The sequence below is a fragment of the Lolium rigidum genome, chromosome 1, assembly GCF_022539505.1.
Source record: "Lolium rigidum isolate FL_2022 chromosome 1, APGP_CSIRO_Lrig_0.1, whole genome shotgun sequence".
NCBI classification, from domain to species: domain Eukaryota; kingdom Viridiplantae; phylum Streptophyta; class Magnoliopsida; order Poales; family Poaceae; genus Lolium; species Lolium rigidum.
The window spans coordinates 130,641,920-130,658,953 of record NC_061508.1 but is presented as its reverse complement, the minus strand read 5'-3'; the positions used below and the strand labels follow the sequence as shown (position 1 = coordinate 130,658,953).

The 17,034-nt window shown below is 50.6% G+C and overlaps 1 protein-coding gene across 1 annotated transcript; it reads left to right on the top strand.

Moving 5' to 3' along the window:
- Nucleotides 1-11,058: 11,058 nt before the first annotated feature.
- LOC124651678 (F-box/FBD/LRR-repeat protein At1g13570-like) lies at nucleotides 11,059-13,154 on the top strand. Its single transcript, XM_047190727.1, has 4 exons — nucleotides 11,059-11,169; nucleotides 11,319-12,203; nucleotides 12,349-12,498; nucleotides 12,610-13,154. Exons 1-4 carry the CDS (start codon nucleotides 11,059-11,061, stop codon nucleotides 13,021-13,023), a joined length of 1,560 nt encoding a protein of 519 aa, XP_047046683.1. The 3' UTR covers nucleotides 13,024-13,154.
- The last annotated feature ends 3,880 nt before the right edge of the window (nucleotides 13,155-17,034 follow it).

Genomic DNA, 17,034 nt, shown 5'->3' with positions numbered 1-17,034 from the left:
ATTAGCCACATGCAATTTTTTTTTAACCTTGAACCTTTTGGCCGGCATTACCAGTGGGATATTGTTGCGGTCAGAAACCCACCGGCGGGCAGCGACGGGCAACACCGTAGAGCCGGGAATCTCCCAGGGCTGCGGCTGGCCCTGGTCCCTCCGAGCGACGGCCCGCAAAGCCTTCGGCACGCACGTCCGATGCTGATGCAGGGCGTGCCACCCGACCTATACCTGGTCGGGAAGGTGTTGGATGATGCCTCGCTTAGTTTCCTGCATGGCATATATACACGTAAACATTAAATACGAGCCTCGATCGGCTCTCGAGTTATCCTGTGAATCGGCTCAAAGAGCCGATCCACCCATGATGCGTACGGGGTGTACGATCAGATGGTGGTCCTGCTTGATCAAGATAAAGCTAAAGCGGCCTACTATGATTTGGGGTTTTCACCGCATAATCGGAACATCCTACTCGTGATCGAGCCTGGCGGCCACGCACGGTGATCGTAAACCGACCCTAGACAAGGCCTAAAAACCAACACGAAGTTGATCCTCGGAACATCCCGTCTAGGGCTAGCAAACTACACCCTACGCGCCATCGGATCCTTCGACCCGTTTGTAAGGCCTAACGATGCGAGATATTAAACTAATCCTTGAAGAACAAGGAGCAATCATAACGGATCGGATCTACTAAACAAAGATCAAGCGGGGTGCCGCCCTTACACCCAAGATAGGTGTAAGGGCGGCTAGATGCCTAAGGGTTGCACGACGATAGCATATGATACGAAGAACAATGCTAACCCTAAAACATCTATGATAACTACGTTGCTCGCCATCAAAAAGGCTTCAAGCACGAGCAACGCATGAACGACGAATAAACGTGTGCTGCCTAGATCGCAAGATGCGATCTAGGCAGCATGGTGCTTACCCGGAAGAAACCCTCGAGACGGGGGAGTTGGCGATGCGCCGAGATTGGTTTGTGGTGAACGTGATTGTTGTTTATTTCATAAACCCTAGATACATATTTATAGTCCGGGGGACTTTCTAATTCAGGCGTGCACCTAACCGTGCACGGGTTAAACTCTAACTTCTAAACGACACGTATCCTACTATGTTACAGATACACGGGCAAACTAGCCCAAACTTGGTATGGAAGGCCGATTCATGTATTTCTTCTATGTATATTCTTCAAGCCCATCTTCAATCGCGGCCCACCACTGATCCGGTCAAATTCTGGTGATAACACATGCCCCCCTGGTTTTGGAAATGACATTTCCAAAATCATTATGCTTTTCCTTCGTCGGGTCATGTCGTGGCGAGAGCGTAAACCGCCGCAGTATCCTTCATCATGATGCCTTGCCTCCTCCACTTCTCCGCGTGGCCTGACAAATTTTTTTTCTTCTGTTGGGCACCACTTTCTCGGAAACTGCTGTGGCATTGAATCTCCACTATATCCCCTTTTATTTAACCGTTCCAAACAGTTTGCTTCTTCATCCTCTTCGCACTAGCACTCCAAAAGCCCTCCTGCGCCACCATGTCTTCTTCCTCCTCTTCCTCTTCCGGTCTTTCCTATCGGTCTTCCTCCTCCCGCGAGCCGACGCCGGAGGACATACGCACACCAGAAGAATGGGACCAGGAGGACCACGCCTCCTCCGTCTGGTCTGAGGACGACAAGTCCTTGACCAGCGGAGATGAAGATCTCCAGTTCCTCGCCGAAGGGGAGCTGGAATCGGAAAGCGAGGATGACTTGTTCCCCTGGGACGGCTGCCCCTCTTCTGAAGAAGAGGAGGATGAAGACGACGACGACGACTCCCTCGAGGGCTACCCGCCGGCGAAACGCCTCCGCACCTGGTGGGACGACGACGACGGCGATGATGACGAGGAGGATGAAGCTCCCGTAGAGGGCTACGGGAGCAGCGACGAGGAGCCCACCGGCGATGAGTGCCGATGAGAGCTCCGAGGACGACGACAAGGGCATCGACGGCCCGTAGACTAGGATCTACTAGTGTAGGCCTAGTAGTAGTAGATTGGTCAACAGACCCTTCTTTTGTTCTTCCTTCTTTGAGCAATCGGCTCTTTCTTTGTAAGAAATCCTGTTTATCAATGAAGAATTTCCCCCAATTTGATTTTGCCAATTTCCTTTAAGCTAATTTAGCCGATTCCCTTTAAGCTAATTTAGCCGATGCTCAATGAACCGATGGCCACGCATCGGTCCCTCGTAATCCGCTCTTCATCTTTTTGACTACGGAGTGATCGTGAACTTGGTCAATGCTCAATAAGCCGATGTCAACGCATCAATCCCTCACGATCTATCCTTCAACTCTTCGACTGATGACTTTGAGACCTGGTGGATAACATGGAAGACCCTTGCCTTCACGAGGGTCCTTAAATTCCTCTCACCAGCTCCGGTGATCCTCCTCTCGCAAAAACTCACCATCCTTGAAGAAGGTTGCGACGCAGGACCAGCCGATGATACTCCAATCGGCTTCTAGAAACAGAGCATCTACCAGATCAGCTGCCCCCCGAGTCTCAGTCAAGGCGAAACAGAGACGAGGACACGCAATTCAGACAAATGGACCTGGGCTCGATCACCCCTCTTCCGTCTCTTCCGTTGAAAGCCGATACTGCAGATGGTCACCAGCGGCTTTAGAAACCAAGACTCCTCTGACAAGGTTGTCTCGTATGCCAAAACAGAATTTTTTTTTTACGGGCCGATTTTTCTATCGGCCCCCAACATTTCACTGCACATGTATCGCACATGTTCATCTGACTAGGTGCCCCCCGAGCCGATTCTGCCAGGTAACTGCTGATATCGGCTCTGTGGTTAGCCAAGGCACTATATGTGAACGTCGGCTCGTTAGGACCGAGTGTGGATTTCTTCCAGCGCATCAGCCGACGCAAACCCATTGCCCATCAGATCGACGTTGAACCCAGGCAGAATGAATGGTGAGGATAATTTTGGCCGATTGCTGGAATCGGCCTCCATGTCGCTTGCTCAATGAAGGTTTAGTAATGTTCCTCCATAGATCCTTGGGGCCGATCACATGGATCGGCATCGCCACGTTTGTCCACGGATGCTGCTCTTGTTACACGGTCAGGCCGGTGGACAAAACCAGCCTAACCCCGTCCTTTGTCACGTCGATGCGCTCGCAGTCGTCCAAATTGATGTCTGAGAGTGGCTCTTGGCCTGATGTCTCCCAAACGTTCATGCCAGCCGTTGAAATCTCGGCTGAATCATCTACGTGGACGACTTCTACTTCATCTCCATCCCACTGTATTAGGCATTGGTGCATCGTGGATGGAATGCAACAGTTTGGCGTGGATCCAATCTCTCCCTAGTAGGACAGCATAGGTGCTCTTGCTTGTCGACAATAAAGAACGTCGTAGGGATGGTTTTCCTTCCTACGGTCGGATCCACGTTCGGAACACCTTGTGCGTCGGATGCTTGGCCGTTGAAATCGCTCGGTGTCACATTGGTCTTGATCGGATCCGAGCTAGAGCATCCCAACCGACGTAGCATGGAGTATGGCATAATGTTGATCGCCGCTCCGGTGTCCACCAGCATCTTGTTGACAGGCTGCCCATTGATGTAACCTCGCAAGTACGGTGGCCTTCGGATGCCCGTAGCTTCTTCCTCGTGGCTTCTCAAAGATGACCGGCCGTGGGCCGCAGATCAAGTTGTGCCACGAGTGCTTCGTCTACTCCCGGAGCACTAAACTCCGTTGGAAGGATGAACACCATGTTTGTGCCAGCCGATGTCTCATCATCGGCTCTCTTTTGTCCGGGCGCCACTCTTTCCTTTGTGGCCGACCTTCTTCGTCCAGGGTTCGCTGAATTTTAGCGGCCAGATCAGGACGCGCCTTCCTCAACGTGTGCAGGTATAACCTTTCGGCTTCCTCCAAACCACGTAGTCGCTGAACCCTTCGCTTTTGGGAACGGCTGAGCCCATCAGGGCATCACCTTGGCCGACGATACTTGTCTTCTTCTTCATCATCGTCCTCTAGTTCCTCGAGATCTTCTACCCGAGCGGACTCAGCGTTCTTGTTCCGAGGCGGGAGAGGCCCTAGACGTTTGAACACGGACACGTTAGCTGCATCCTTCTTCTTTTGTTTACATTCGGGCGGTTGCCGATTGTAGGCAATCGGCTCATTCCCGAATCCCAGCGAGTGTCTGAAGAAGGGGCAGTCCCAGTGCCTATCCACGTCGTCTTGCTCTCTCGACTTTTCCTTGGCGTGGCGCTCATATCGCTCCTCGTCGCGATCATGCCGACGGTGCCTCCTGGCGTCCCTAGCCAGACGATCTCTTTCATCATCGTCGTTGTATCGCCGGCGTTGGTCATATTGACCCACATACTTGTTGAGGAGGTGATCAGAGAGAGGTCGCTGATATCTTACGTTCCTCACTTCTCCCTCTGTGATGTAGCGCTTGCCATCGTGACGGAGCCGATCGCGTGGAGCGGCTTCCTCTATGTCCTTGCTGTGAGAGCAGCTGCCCTCATCTCCGTCCTTACCAGAGTGGTGCCCAAGTCCTACCATGTTGATATTGCACGAGAAATCTGGCTGGCACCCTCCATGGTAAGTGCACTCCACCATGTTAACGGCGGGGAAGGGGTGTGTGTCGACCTTCATGGCGTACTGGCTGAAAATTAGCCGCCCTTGTTCTATCGCCATTTGGACCTGCTGACGCCACACCCTGCAGTCGTTGGTGGCGTGGGTGAACGTGTTATGCCATTTTCAGTATGGCTTTCCGTTCAGCTCCTGCACCGTGGGGATCTTGTGGCCTTCGGGTAACTTTAGCTGCTTCTCCTTGAGTAAGAGGTCGAAAATCTTCTCAGCTTTGGTCACGTCGAAGTTAAACCCTTTTGGAGGACCTTGTGGCTTAACCCATTTACAGGACACGGGGCTTGCCCCCCGAGTCCATTCAGCCACGGCTACCTCTTGATCTCCCGCAGCACCTTCATCTTCATCTGCCTCAACCAGGACCACCGCACGCTTGAATTTATCCTGGTAAACATCCGGGTGGCGCCGTTCATATGCCGACGCCTTCGCACCATGTGCGCCGGTGAAGGGTAGTCCGCTTGGGAGGCCACGTCCTTGATCGATGATGAGAGACCCACCACCGCCAACTCGACCGCTTCTTTTTCACTTACATGAACCGAATAGCATCGGTTCCTAACGGTCCCGAAGCGCCGGACGTATTCTCGCCACCGTTTCCCCGCGCTTCTGTCGTACTTGTGCTAGATCGGCAATGCCAGCCTCGAAGCTTCGAGTGATACCGCACGTGGAACTGTTCTTCCAACCGCTTCCAAGTCCGGATTGAGTTTGGTGGCAGCGATGTGTACCACCCGAAAGCCGATCCCGTGAGGGACCGTGCGAAGAACCTCACACGCAGCTCGTCCGATGCTGAGATCGTGCCCGACTGTGCCAAATATCGGCTCACATGCTCGATGGAGCTGGAACCATCCGATCCATTAAACTTGGTGAAATCGGGGAGCCGATATTTGGGTGGTAGCGGGATCAACTCGTACTCATTGGGGTACGGCTTGGAATAGCCGATTGTCCTCCTTTTCGGCATCATGCCGAATTGGTCCTTCGAGATTGTACGGATTTGATCCGCGGTGATGGCTGCAGGCGTCGAACTCCGAAGATTCGCCGGGGTGGCATACTTAGCCAGCCATGCTTGCTTTTCCAGCTCCGAGCCAACTGCAGGAGCTGAGCTCTGGAGGTTTGTCGGAGTGGCATACTTAGCTAGCCACGTCTGCTTCTCAAGATCTGTTCCCGACGTTCCTCCTGCTGTTCCAGAAGTCCCTGTTGTTGCAGCCTAGTTCGAGAGTGCCCAGTTGCTGCAGTCTGGCACGTATGCGCACGTGTATCCGTGGGGGATCTCCTTGGGCGCCTCATGCAAGAATTGGTAGTCACTAGGGTCACCACCGATCTTGTAGACGACGTATGCCGATGAACTCGGCACTTCTGGTGCTGCCAACGCGAACGGCAGCGGTGGACGGGACAGGAGTGGCATCTCTCCTTGGTGAGTCCCCGAGCTGGTCCCGACGGAGAATACCGATGGCTCATGATTTCCTGGATCACGCGCAGAGCGACACGCTCCAAAGTGTTCACCGAGGCTCTCGGAATGGCGGTGCAGCGAATGAGCCACCATAAAGTTGATCTCCCGACGCAGCGACCTGGTGCGTTCTTCCGACGGGGTGGACAGGTCCACTCCATCGAGCGCGCCTTCAGGTGAGAACCCTTTCCACCCGATGCCATGTGAGCGGGTTCCGTGAAAAGAGCCGATGAGGTCGGCTTCGAGGACTGCTTTGATCTCGTCATGCTTCTTCTTGAGCTCCTCGGCCGGATCCTCGTACTTGACGGGAGTGCCTTCCGCCATCTCAGATGTAGATGGCGATGCGGTTGATGTCGAAGATTGTCCCACCGGGCGTGCCGGAATGTGTTGCGGTCGAAACCCACCGGCGGGCAGCGACGGGCAACACCGTAGAGCCGGGAATCTCCCAGGGCTGCGGCTGGCCCTGGTCCCTCCGAGCGACGGCCCGCAAAGCCTTCGGCACGCACGTCCGATGCTGATGCAAGGGCGTGCCACCTGACCTATACCTGGTCAGGAAGGTGTTGGATGATGCCTCGCTTAGTTTCCTGCATGGCATACACGTAAACATTAAATACGAGCCTCGATCGGCTCTCGAGTTATCCCGTGAATCGGCTCAAAGAGCCGATCCACCCATGATGCGTACGGGGTGTACGATCGGATGGTGGTCCCGCTTGATCAAGATAAAGCTAAAGCGACCTACTACGATTTGGGGTTTTCACCGCATAATCGGAACATCCTACTCGTGATCGAGCCCGGCGGCCACGCACGGTGATCGTAAACCGACCCTAGACAAGGCCTAAAAACCAACACGAAGTTGATCCTCGGAACATCCCTGTCTAGGGCTAGCAAACTACACCCTACGCGCCACTGGATCCTTCGACCCGTTTGTAAGGCCTAACAATGCAGATATTAAACTAATCCTTGAAGAACAAGGAGCAATCATAACGGATCGGATCTACTAAACAAAGATCAAGTGCCGCCCTTACACCCAAGATAGGTGTAAGGGCGGCTAGATGCCTAAGGGTTGCACGACGATAGCATATGATACAAAGAACAATGCTAACCCTAAAACATCTATGATAACTACGTTGCTCGCCATCAAAAAGGCTTCAGCACGAGCAACGCATGAACGACGAATAAACGTGTAGCTGCCTAGATCGCAAGATGCGATCTAGGCAGCATGGTGCTTACCCGGAAGAAACCCTCGAGACGGGGAGTTGGCGATGCGCCGAGATTGGTTTGTGGTGAACGTGATTGTTGTTTATTTCATAAACCCTAGATACATATTTATAGTCCGGGGGACTTTCTAATTCAGGCGTGCACCTAACCGTGCACGGGTTAAACTCTAACTTCTAAACGACACGTATCCTACTATGTTACAGATACACGGGCAAACTAGCCCAAACTTGGTATGAAAGACCGATTCATGTATTTCTTCTATGTATATTCTTCAAGCCCATCTTCAATCGCGGCCCACCTCTGATCCGGTCAAATTCTGGTGATAACAGATATCTTTTCTATCACCCTGTGCTACTAGCATTTTATGAAGTATTATTCCACTTGAACATTTACAATTTTATGGATATGCAAAACCAATGTCTTCTTGACCGCACATCTTTTCACATCTGTACATAAAAATTTATTTTGAACTTGTAAAACATTGGCTCTTCCATAACTACAAAAAAGTTCTACGTAATTGTCATCTTGGCCCCTAGTCCAGTTGAGTGAATCCATCACAGATTAGATGAGAATTTAAAGGATGACAATGTATCCGTTCCTTATCTTGAACATATTTGTGGGCCAATATGTGTGCCACGTGATTGGGAGTTTGGGACTGAGATGCCATCGTATCCATGCTAACACACCTATCGTAACAACTTATGGGTGCGATTGATGAGAGTTAACCTCGAAAATATCCATAGATATGGACTTAGGGTTTTGGGAAAAGAGGTGCGCTAGTGGTTTTCGTCGGCTGGTCAGACAAACAAGGTAATCCAACAATGTATTGATTGTAAGGCAAAATCGATGTAATACTAGAATAGATCTAGGGTTATAACAATGATTTGATATCTCCCCCCGCTAGATCTTCCTAGCATTTAAATAAAAGGCAAGGTCTTAGAGTCGAGTTCGGGTCGGTTTACAAGTAATTGTACAAGGCTATGTTTATGTCGGCTCATTTGATGAGCCTTTCCTTATTCGACACACTGTCGTTCCTGGGCTTCGAACACTTCTAATATTCTGGCTTCATGGGCTTCTTCCCGAATACGTACCAGTGATACCAAAGTCGCATGCCCAATAAGATATACCTATGTGAGTGACACCAAGTACCAGCTTAACGTGGGGAGGCGACAAATTAGTTGCAGTAGGTGGCAAAGTGGCTTCTTTACATATATTTTTGATAGATAGCATGGGGTACAACTTAACCGTGGTTACCATGCCAAACAATCAAATCATCAAGCACCTCACAATTTAATGGAATTTGGATTATTCTCTTCACATCCAATGAGTTAAATATTGATCTAGCTTGCTTTAGTCCCTATCATCAATCTACTTTGTGACAAGCAAAAGGAAAAATATTCCCAGCAAGTCACTGAGGGAACATGCCAACATGTTGAGACTGACCTAAAGATCTTGTCAAAAAAATACAAAATTTCTTCCAAAGAATATTTCAATTTTTTGGTTGGCTTTAAAAATCTTCCTAGCCTTGACTATCGTTGCATTTAGCGAGTTTGAAAAAACAAACTACCTTCGGGATTATCAAAACAAGGCAAATTAAGGGAGAATTCCATCTTTGCCTAGATACCGTGTCAATCGGGCTGTTGAATTTTGTTAAGGAAGCTACTCCCCTTCGTGTGATAACCTTGCGGTCTAGACTGCTAGGTAACCATAGATCATTCCAGGTACCACACGATGATGTTTTGCCAAGTAAAATAGGAACCCGCCTTGGTTCCTCTTTTTAGAATGTCACCACTTGTCCAATATTTGTCCTAAGCACTGTCGCACAAAGAGTTGGTTCAGTTACCATCTCCAGACTTACATGATAACATAGCAATACTAAACGAATGTAAATCCCCGAAGCCCATACCTTCTTCACTTTTCAGAAAACACAGTTTCCAACAAGCATATTAATGCATACTTTTTTCCTTGATCATCGTCGCCCCACTAGAATTAGGATATAGCATCGGTAATCTCCTTGCACACTGACTTTGGCGGTTTGAAAACGGACATGTAATATACTTTTGAGCAATATTTATTTACCACCAATGGATACCATGTTTTCCTTCCATATATTAATCCTCTCAATTATTCTCTCATAGAAATGCATGAAACAATCGGTTCTATCCGCTCACACTAAAGCAGGGACTTCCAAATAATCATCTGACTAAGCTTCATTGTTTATGTTCAAGATATCACACATGGCTACTCTTGTATCAATGTTTTTGTTGGGACTAGAGAAGATACTTGGCCACACTAACTAGTTGTCCCTTCATGCAAGAAAGTACTCCCTCCATTCCAAACTATAAGCGGACTATATATGAACTAAAATAAGTAAACAAACACATTAAAATATGTCTAAATAATTTTAAATGGGCTGATACTTGACAAACACACTGAAATACGAACGGGAAAAAAAATATGGAAAATGAGGTTCCATGTATAATACTACCTCTGTTCTTACAAAGATGTCGCAAGTTTATCTAAGTTTAGATGTATATAAACATTCTTTCGTGTATAGATACATTTGAATTCAGACAAAATCTCCGACATCCTTTTATGGATGCCTATTATGGCCTTGTGGGAATAAAAGTTTCTGCCAATTTCTCATTCACTTGATTATACTACTGTACTCAGGGCATCTCCAGGGTGACTCAAACGGTCGCTGAGTGACCATTTGCGTCTGCTCGTACCGAAAATGCGCCTGGTACCACCTCCAGTTGGGCAATGCATAGTGACCGGGTCGTCCGCAGCGCGCAAACGTGGCCCAAAATATGCGTCAGGTTTGAGTCTCTGCGGACGCTGCGGTCGTCCGCCCGGTCCTCACACGGGCCCGCCTGACAGGGGCACAGATGCTTCGTCTTCCGCGGCATTACTTACGGGTGGCGCGCGACAGCTTTTCCAGGACCGCGTTAATGGCGCCTCGGCTTCCGCGAGGGTGCGCTGCTGGGCGGCGTCGCAGTGGCAGGACATTGAAGGCGAGATAGCGTCCGAGCCTCTTAAAGGAACACTACCGGCACCCATTTCCCCGACCACACCATTGCCAGAGCTCACCCTATCCACCCGACCGACGCCATGGGGAAGAAATGCTGGCCGTTCTGCAAGACCAAGAACGACCACGAGGCTAGCGGCTCGCGGTCCGGCAAGAAGCCACGGGTTGGGCGGTAAGTCCGCATCGAGATCGTGCGCAGCCTTTCGGAGGAAAACCGTCCGGTGCCATGGCCGGACGCAAACCTTCCTGGAGTGGCCTGGTACCTCAACTCCAGGCGCGTGCCGGTCCCCCCGTGCCGCACGAGGGCCGAGAGCGTCGGGACGAGGTGCACCGCCGCCGAGCGATCTTGCCGCCGGATCTCTACAACTGGATCTTGTTCGGTACGTGTGAGTTCGACGCGCGCCGCCGCGCTGGCTACGTCGGCGATGTCGAGTACTTCGACCGTGAGATCACCGCGGAAGAAGAGGAGAACGAGCAGGTGGACGCAGACGAGGACGAGCACGCGGAGTGCGCAGACTACGACCACCATGACAGTGGGCCGGCGTGGGATCCAGAGATCCAGCCACCGGGCATTACCGAGGATGAAGCCATTGCCATGGCACTGGCCAATAGCGAGCTCGACGAGCTCAACGAGCTCGCTTTGTGGGACGGCTCGCCATCCAGCTCTGTGAGTCCGCGCTCGCGCAGGGGAGGCCGACGACTCCTCCGGCGACGCCGACGTGTTCCAACGACGGCGCGCCGGCTGTTGCTCCGGCCTGGGATCCATGGCCACCTTCACCATAGCCTCCTGCGCAGGCGACGACCTGGCCGCAGTTGCCGCAGCCTGCCCTACCTCCTCCACCGCCGGCGTACCAGCTTCCATGACCGACGCCAGAGTTGATCGACCTTGTGAGCGACGACGACCAGTAGGCAGTACCTAGTTTTACCACTCCTTTATGGCCTTTCTAAAGTATTTTTATGTTTTTTATTAATGTAAAAGATGCCTTAGTATTCAAGAGAACCTGCTTAGGTAAAAACATAACAGAAAACAGAATCCTGTTGTGCAAAGAGGGAGCAACAAAATGAAGCAGGCAATTGTGGGCCTATCTGCTTCTCACATCCGGCCCTCCCCGACGACCTCCTCCGCAATGTGGTCTCGCGCCTCACCGTCAAGGACGCCGCCCGTACCGCCGCGCTCTCCTCCCGCTGGAACGGCCTCTGGACCTCCACCCCGCTCATCCTCGAAGACCGCTACCTCCTCGCCCAGCCCCCGTCGGGCGACCGGAGCGCCCTTCCCGCCGCCGTCTCTCGCGTCCTCGCCTCCCACCCGGGCCCCTTCCGCTGGGTCAGTCTCTCCCGCAGCTTCATGGTCAACCAGCAAGAAGCGCTCGCCAACTGGCTCCGCCTCTTCGCCGACAAGGGCGTGGAGACCCTCGTGCTCGTCAACCGCCCCTGGCCCCTCGGCGTGGCCCTGCCGGAGTCCATCCTCCGCTGCTCCTCGCTCCGCCGCCTCTACCTCGGGGTCTGGCTCTTCCCGGACACTTCTCGCCCCACCGCTCCCCCACGCGGCCCCGGCGTCTTCCCCCGCCTCCAGGAGCTGGGCATCTGCCACACCATGATGCGGGAGCGCGACATCGAGTACCTGCTAGCCTGCAGCCCCGAGCTCAAGATCTTCGCGCTCATCCTCAGCTACGGCTTCCCCGAGCGCGTCCCAATAACTAGCAACAGCCTCTGCTGCCTGCTGCTCTGGTTCACCATTGTGGATGAGGTCGACATCGTGGCAGCCCCATTACTGCAGCGCCTCATCCTCTTCTGGCTTCACAGGGGGGGCACCACCAGGGTCAAGATCGGATATGCTCCTAAGCTCACCGTGCTAGGCTACTTGGATACGGCCAACCACGTGCTTCAGATCGGCAACACCACCATCAAGGTGTCGCTCCATTTCATGCCCCATTTTACTATTTCCTAGTAACTGGCTAGGCAAAGTAATCTTGATGCATGTCATGTGCTGGTCTAGAATTTGGTTGTCTATAAGCCAATCACTAGTTATACCGTTGTCTCTTTTGGTTTTGCAGGCTGGGGTAACAAATGTGATCCCAAATGCTGTGGTTCCAAGTGTGAAGGTGCTAGCTTTGAATGTGGATTTCAGAGTAGCCGACGAAGTGAAGACCTTGCTCACTTTCTTGAGATGCTTTCCCCAAGTGGAGACGCTGCACATTAAGGTCGTGAATTTGTGAAAACACAACTAATTTGGGTTATCAAGAGCACAATTTGCTTTGCCACCGGTAAGAATAGCTTTCACTGAATCTAGAGCGCTTGCTTTGATTGTTTTGCAGTCCCACAATGATGATGAGAGCGAAGATGAGGAGCAAGACTACAAGGACACTGCTGGCAACCTTACTTCCACCTTCTGGGAGGAGGTTGGTCCGATCGAGTGCGTGGAGTCGCGAGTGAAGAAGGTGGTGATTGATCAGTTCAGCATGGGGGACAACGAGATTGAATTCCTCATGCTTTGCAAACTGAGAGCAAAGGTGATGCACAAGGTGGTGCTGGTGCTGCCAGTCGAGTTAAGTCCGAATGCGCTGACTGAAAACATTTGGAAGCTGTTGCCCCTGGGTGCCGCAAATTGTGCCAGTGGGAGTTGCGAGTTTGCATTGCATACTCGTCCAAGATTTACTTGTGACTACCGCGGAGCGTCTGATCTTTCTCTGAGTGACCCATTTCCGGAAGGCATTGTGCTGAACTGCTGATAGATCACGAGCGGGCATTGCGCCGTTGATCATGTTGGATGTTTGTCGGAAGAACTTGCTAGTTGCTAGGAGTGCTATGCAGAAGACCTGCGTGACCTGTTTATGTTCGTTGTTACGCATTCTGTGCGATATCCGTGGCTACTTTTTTTTGGCTGTGACGCCTGCACATGTTGTCATCAAACGATTGTCTGGCATGTTTCCATGTTGCCATCTAAACTATGGCCTTACTTTGTTCATGCTGCAGTCACGCGACATTTATCTATGCTTGCTTGATTCTAGGGAGTAAAAGAAGAGTACTAGTGTACTACATTCATCTAAGTATCTAGAGACAACATTTATCTGTGTCTGCATGATTCTGCTAGGGACTAAAACACTAGTACCATTAGAGAACATGAGTAATATTATTTTTGCTTACCATCTCTGGATATTATTGTGCTTGAACTTACTGTAGGTACATGCATTAACTTTGTCATGATACAATTTTAACATATACTACTATAATGAGCACAGTGCAATGTCATATAACGTCAGAGAATCCGTGCGCCTGCTGCCTCTCCTCCCTCTTTGCGACCTTCTTGTAATCTTGTCCTCCTCGAAGGTGGTCACGACAAGAACCACATCACTGTCCTCCTCGGTGATCTCCTATAGATGATACATTGTTTCCCGTCCCTGAACCACCACACTCTGATCTCCTTGGTTGCATCTGTGGTGCTTCTCATCCCTGTCCTTGAAAATAATGTATGGTTGATGAGTCAATGACATCCATGTGAATTGGATTATCCTATACGATATCATCTCCCCGCGTCCTCACCTCCACCCATGGCTCTCCCGTGACCGAAGAACACCTAACAATTAATAACTACACACACGGCTCCTCAGAGAAAATTTATAGGAGTAGTGGACTGGTGAATGAGACAAGTCGAAAGACGAGAGGAGCACATAACGATGCCAATAATTTGAAGAACCCAACCTATGAAAAGTTATAGAGGGTTCTAGCTACCATATATTGGGAACAAAAAATACCGTGAGTAACAGTACATTGCGACGCTAAGGGTACCCCTCTATACAAACTACGGTTAAAAATATTTACGCGTGGCCAACAAGGCCCGCGAGAAATGGGCCACGGAGACAACATGGGTGACGGCGATATTGTTATGGCCGTCACCGAAATATTGCAAATGGGCTTTTAAAAATCTCCGTTTGTAATATAGGACTCTCTAGAAACGGTGCTACAAGATTCTATGTTTCCGATAAATCGATGCCTTATATGTGCAACACTTAACCCTCACAAAAAACCTGCCTCACTCTCTCTGCATTTGAATGAAGCACCGTGGGGGCTTGAGGTGACCTAGTCGTCTAGCGTGTCTTCTCCCATCGCAAGAGAGCGTATCTGCAGTGTCTAGCTACGTTTGCTCCTTGTCCTCATCTCCTCTAAGTCCAAATTTGGTCGCATCATGTAGGATATGGTCGGATCCGGTTGATGTCGGGCGCATTCGAAATCCCCTCTGGCCTGCTCGTCCAGTGGGCGACGGCCGACACCTACCCGAAGGTATCATGCATCCCATGGCACGTAGATCCATGGGAGGCACACCCAATGGTGAACCGGCGGGACCTGAGGACGATGACGAACTCCCATGGAATCGAAGGTATAAATATTTGTGTGACGAACCGTCGTGCCGATAAACTAGGTCTCCATGATTAGAACTCTTGTTTCAATCTATTATGTTTTTCTTAGTGCGTGTCATAGTTCCGATTAGGATATTGTTATTGTATTGTTTCTGTCGGTGAATGTTTTGTTTATTACAATTCGTTATAGTTATCAATTTGATATAGGTCTATTGTGAGTGTTTTTTTTTTATAGTTTTATGTTAGGTTGTTATGTTTTTATTTCACCTATTGGATTGTGTTTACATTACGCAATACATGTGATTGAGTTCACTTTGGTTAAAATGTATAAAAGCACCTTAGCACTAATGTGTTAGTGTTTGTAATCCTTTCTTCTTTTCTTAGTTATCAATTTGATTAAGTAAAGGTCATGTGGTGATCGGTCGAGAATGGGCAGTTTGTGATTTCTAGCCGGACGAGGTGCTACGGAGAAATCCTACCTCCTCTCCACCGCCCCCTCCCGGGCGGCGACATAGGAACTCTTCCGTCCCGCGCAGCCGCCCCTCAGGCCGCCGCCCCACAGGCCGCCGCTGCTGCCGGCCCCGGCCCCGCCGGTGGTGGCGGCGCCCCTTTCGTCTAACAACGAGGGGGAGGAGAGGGTTTCCGCGGTGGAGGTCCATGGGAGGTGATGAGGCGCCGGTGGAGGAATCCGGGCGGCACGACTGCTTGGCCGGGGTCTGATGCTCTTCGTCGGTAGCCATGGAGGAGTGGGTGGAGTGGTGGTGGTTCGGCGGCGGTACGCATGATCCGCGCCGCCGTCCTCTTCCCTAGTGATCCGGCAGGAGGGACTGGTGGCGTGGGGGCTGCTGGTCTTGCTTTGTTTTGGTGGCGGTCCTCGGGTTTCTCGCAAGCGAAGATGAAGATCTACCGGAGTTCAGTTTGCCTTGATCTGGCTGGGTAGATGAGTTCCGAAAAGCTCCACCGGCGAATGGAACACTGCATCTTTTGCCCGGAATTTGCTGGATTGGGTGGTATTCGGTCGCGCGCACCCATGTTTTTAATCCGACCGTTTGGTTCCGGAGGGAGCAGCGTGAAGCTCTATTCTGTGTTGACATCATGTGACTTTTTGGTCCATGCTAAAGTCAGAAGAAGAAATATCATAAAGGCCAGATTGATGGATTTGCTAAAGGAGGTTCGTGTCTCCGTGACGCTGAGGGACTTGCTTGGCGTTCCGGGCTCCGCAACAGTGGTATGCTATTGGGGACGGCAGCACATGTGAAGTTCAGAGTCTTACCTTTTAGGGTGAAAACCCAAGGTCTGGCCTTAACTGGTTGTGCCTGGTGATACGTCTCAAACGTATATATAATTTTTGATGCTCCATGCTTGTTTTACACCAATTCATATATGTTTTGTTCATACTTCGTTGCACTTTTGCATGATTTCCGGAACTAACCTATTAACAAGATGCCACGGTGCCAGTTCCATGTTTTTTTGCTGTTTTTGTATTTCAGAAAAGTTGTACAGGAAATATTCTCGGAATTGGACGAAACAAAAGCCGAAGTCAATATTTACCGAAATGAAAATAAAGTCCAGAGGGGGGTCAAAGAGGTGCAGCAGGTCGGCCAGACCTACCCTAGGGGCGACCTAGACCTGGCCCGGGCCTAGGGGTGGTCTGGGCCCACCAGGCGCCCCACCGACCTAAATCCTCCGCCTATTTATACATCTTCTCGGGAAAACCCTGGATACCCGAGCCTCCATCCACAAAAAATTCCGTCGCGGCCGCCATCGCCGAACCCATCTCGCGGGGTTCTGAAGCTCTTCCCAGCACCCTGCCGGAGGGGGAAATCATCGCCGGAGGCATCTACATCACCATGCCCGCCTCCGAAGTGATGCGTGTGTAGTTCATGTCTGGACTATGGGTCCATAGCAGTAGCTAGATGGTTGTCTTCTCCACTTTGTGCTTCATGTATCGATCTTGTGAGTTGCCCTACATGATCAAGATCACCTTTATGTAATCCTATATGTTTGATTTGATGGGATCCGATGAATATTGAATACTATATTGAGATTGATTATATATTCATGTCATATGTTATTTGTGATCTTGCATGCTCTCCATTGCTAGTAGAAACTCTGGCCAAGTGGACACTTGTGACTCCAATAGGGGGTATTTATGCTCGATAGTAGGTTCATGCCTCTAGTTTTCTGGGAGAGTGACTTTATAACTTCTAAGATTGTAGATGTGCTGTTCCTACTAGGAAGAAAACAACAATATTTTATCCAAGGGTAATTATATTGTTTACTTTACGCACATTGCCTAATGCGAAGGTCTGTTGCTTGCAACTTTATACTGGAAGGGGTGCGGACGCTAACCTGAAGGTAGATTATTAGTCATAGACGCAGTTG

Coding starts and splice junctions, on each gene's coding strand:
- LOC124651678 (XM_047190727.1), top strand. CDS start 11,059: ATGGCCACCTTCACCATAGCCTCCTGCGCAGGCGACGACCTGGCCGCA. Junction 11,170..11,318: donor CTTCCATGACCGACGCCAGA/GTTGATCGACCT, acceptor AAAACATAACAG/AAAACAGAATCCTGTTGTGC. Junction 12,204..12,348: donor TCGGCAACACCACCATCAAG/GTGTCGCTCCAT, acceptor TTGGTTTTGCAG/GCTGGGGTAACAAATGTGAT.